The 2,026-nt window shown below is 43.9% G+C and overlaps 3 protein-coding genes across 3 annotated transcripts in view; 1 reads left to right on the top strand and 2 right to left on the bottom strand.

Moving 5' to 3' along the window:
• ADAM10 (ADAM metallopeptidase domain 10) overlaps positions 1 to 2,026 on the top strand; it is a 117,879-nt gene that overhangs the window by 94,670 nt on the left and 21,183 nt on the right. The gene's annotated exons all lie outside the window — the stretch shown is intronic.
• On the bottom strand, positions 308 to 830 carry LOC102430278 (phosphatidylinositol N-acetylglucosaminyltransferase subunit Y-like). The gene has a single exon (XM_006085899.3). It carries the CDS (start codon positions 799 to 801, stop codon positions 604 to 606), a length of 198 nt encoding a protein of 65 aa, XP_006085961.1. The 5' UTR covers positions 802 to 830; the 3' UTR covers positions 308 to 603.
• LOC102439203 (protein preY, mitochondrial-like) overlaps positions 873 to 2,026 on the bottom strand; it is a 14,974-nt gene continuing 13,820 nt past the window's right edge. The window contains exon 2 of the mRNA XM_023751584.1: positions 873 to 1,136. Coding sequence (XP_023607352.1) covers positions 895 to 1,136 — 242 coding nt within the window. The 3' untranslated portion in view covers positions 873 to 894. The remainder of the gene's footprint in view (positions 1,137 to 2,026) is intronic.

A 2,026-nucleotide genomic window follows, 5' to 3' on the forward strand; every position in this document is an offset into this window, starting at 1 on the left:
AGATTGAGTCTGGAAAATGAGCTACGTGCCCTTGACCAGAACCAAAACTGAGACCCTTCAGTTCTCTGGCCGACAATCTACCTACTGAGACAAACTGGCCAGGGCTATTTAAAGTATTTTTTTTTGTAAGTCCATTAATGTTTCAATTTTATTATAGTTTTATATCACACTAGTTCAAATGCATTTCTCTATAACTACAGCATAGCTCCTTTGGAATTATTTCAGTTATCTGTAGAACATGTGACTATCAAAGACTTTGAATCTCAAACAAACATAAAATTTCAAATTATTAATTTTTAGATGAAAGGGATAAGAAAAGCCATTAGGTGATGGTTGGTATTGTTAATTTCCAATAAGACACTGTGTTGAAACGTTTCTTCTGACACAGCAGTCATAAATTAGAACCTTCAAAAAACAAGGGCAGAACCAAAGTATAATGAAAGAAGCTTCTGCAGTGTACGCCTCCCACAGTCCTCAGCCTCTGACAGAAGCAAGGCACAGCATCTTCCCTGAAAATTAAGTGGGCTCCCAGTATTTTCATGCAGTTGAGCTAGACACTCAAGACTTATCATTAATGTATATCCCATCTTGGCTCTGGGTGCATTAATTATGCCTGAAGAGCTTAATACCCATCCAAGTCCACAGGTGGAAGAACACATACACTGGTATGGTGATGGGCAAGAGCAGACTGTAAAAGCACAGGCTGGCGGTGCTGGTGCAGCCCTGTGGGAAGTCTTCTTCCACGGAGGCTGAGTAGAACAGTCCTGCTAAGGAGATCAATGTAGGAAGAGACAGAAACATTCTCCTCTTCCACTTACTACCTGCCACCCTGACTTTTTAAAAGGTCAATGGTGGTAAGAAAATCTGGCTGTATGCGTCGTTTTTAATTATTATCTAGTGCTGCTCCATATCTTCTTGCTTCTTATTTTGATGTGCCATCATCCTAGCTGCCTGTGGTATCATATTAGGGATCCCATCAATAATTGGATAGGCTATTCCCAACTCGTCATTAATCAATTCATTTGTCGATGCTTCATAACGGAGCGGCTTCTTGGAGAGCCGGCACACCAGGAACTCCAGCAGCGCCAGGTCGAAGGCGTGGGTCGGCTTTCCGGGCCTCTCGCTCTCGCAGGCACCTACGGGCGACCGTGGACGAGGGCGCGTCCCCGCGTCCCCCGCAGCACTGCGCCCGAGGTGCCCGCACTCAGCATGGTCCGGCCGCCCGCGACTGCCCCTCGCCCCCCCACCACCAGGCGCCCCCCCCTCCCCCCACGCTGACCCCGCGCATCCGGCCCTGACACCCAGGCCCCGCCCCTGGGTGCGCTGGGAACGCAGTCCGACCTATTTAAAGTATTTTTTTGTGTGTGTGATTAATCACTATGCTTTAATTATTTTCAATTTGTAACAATGAAAATACATCCTGCATATCAGATATTCACATTACGATTCATAACAGTAGCAAAATTACAGTTAGGAAGTAGCAAATGAAAATAATTTAAAAAAAAATTTTTTTTTTTATTAGTTAAGGTATTACAAATGTGTCCTCATCCCCCCCCCCCATTAATCCCCAACCCCCCCACACGCCCCGCCCCGCGCCGCACACTCATGCTCCCATCCCCCTGTTGTCCATGTCCATTGGTTAAAACCTCTTTTTCATTTTTAGATTTGAGGATTTAGTGAAATGCTGATTACAATGAATTAGCAATGTAAAGTATTTTCTTGTGCTCTGGTACTCATTAATCAGGCACTTTTAGATTTCTATAAGTTTGCCTTGAATGTAGAATGCTTTTGTTTTATTTCATTGTTGATATTCACATGAACACTTTTGGTCCATAATGCCTGAATGGTACCACTAGGCTGTGGCTGCATTTGTGGGCATTAACCATGTCAAACATAAGGTAACAAACTTCTAGTTCCCTATAAGTTGTTTGTCTCATTTGTGTTACCTGCAGAGTTCACTAGCACAGCAGAGTTTATTTTGTTACATTAATAGCTCATGCTTTGGTCTTTCATCACGCCCAGAAAG

The sequence above is a fragment of the Myotis lucifugus genome, unplaced genomic scaffold (assembly GCF_000147115.1).
Source record: "Myotis lucifugus unplaced genomic scaffold, Myoluc2.0 scaffold_23, whole genome shotgun sequence".
Classification (NCBI taxonomy): Eukaryota; Metazoa; Chordata; class Mammalia; order Chiroptera; family Vespertilionidae; genus Myotis; species Myotis lucifugus.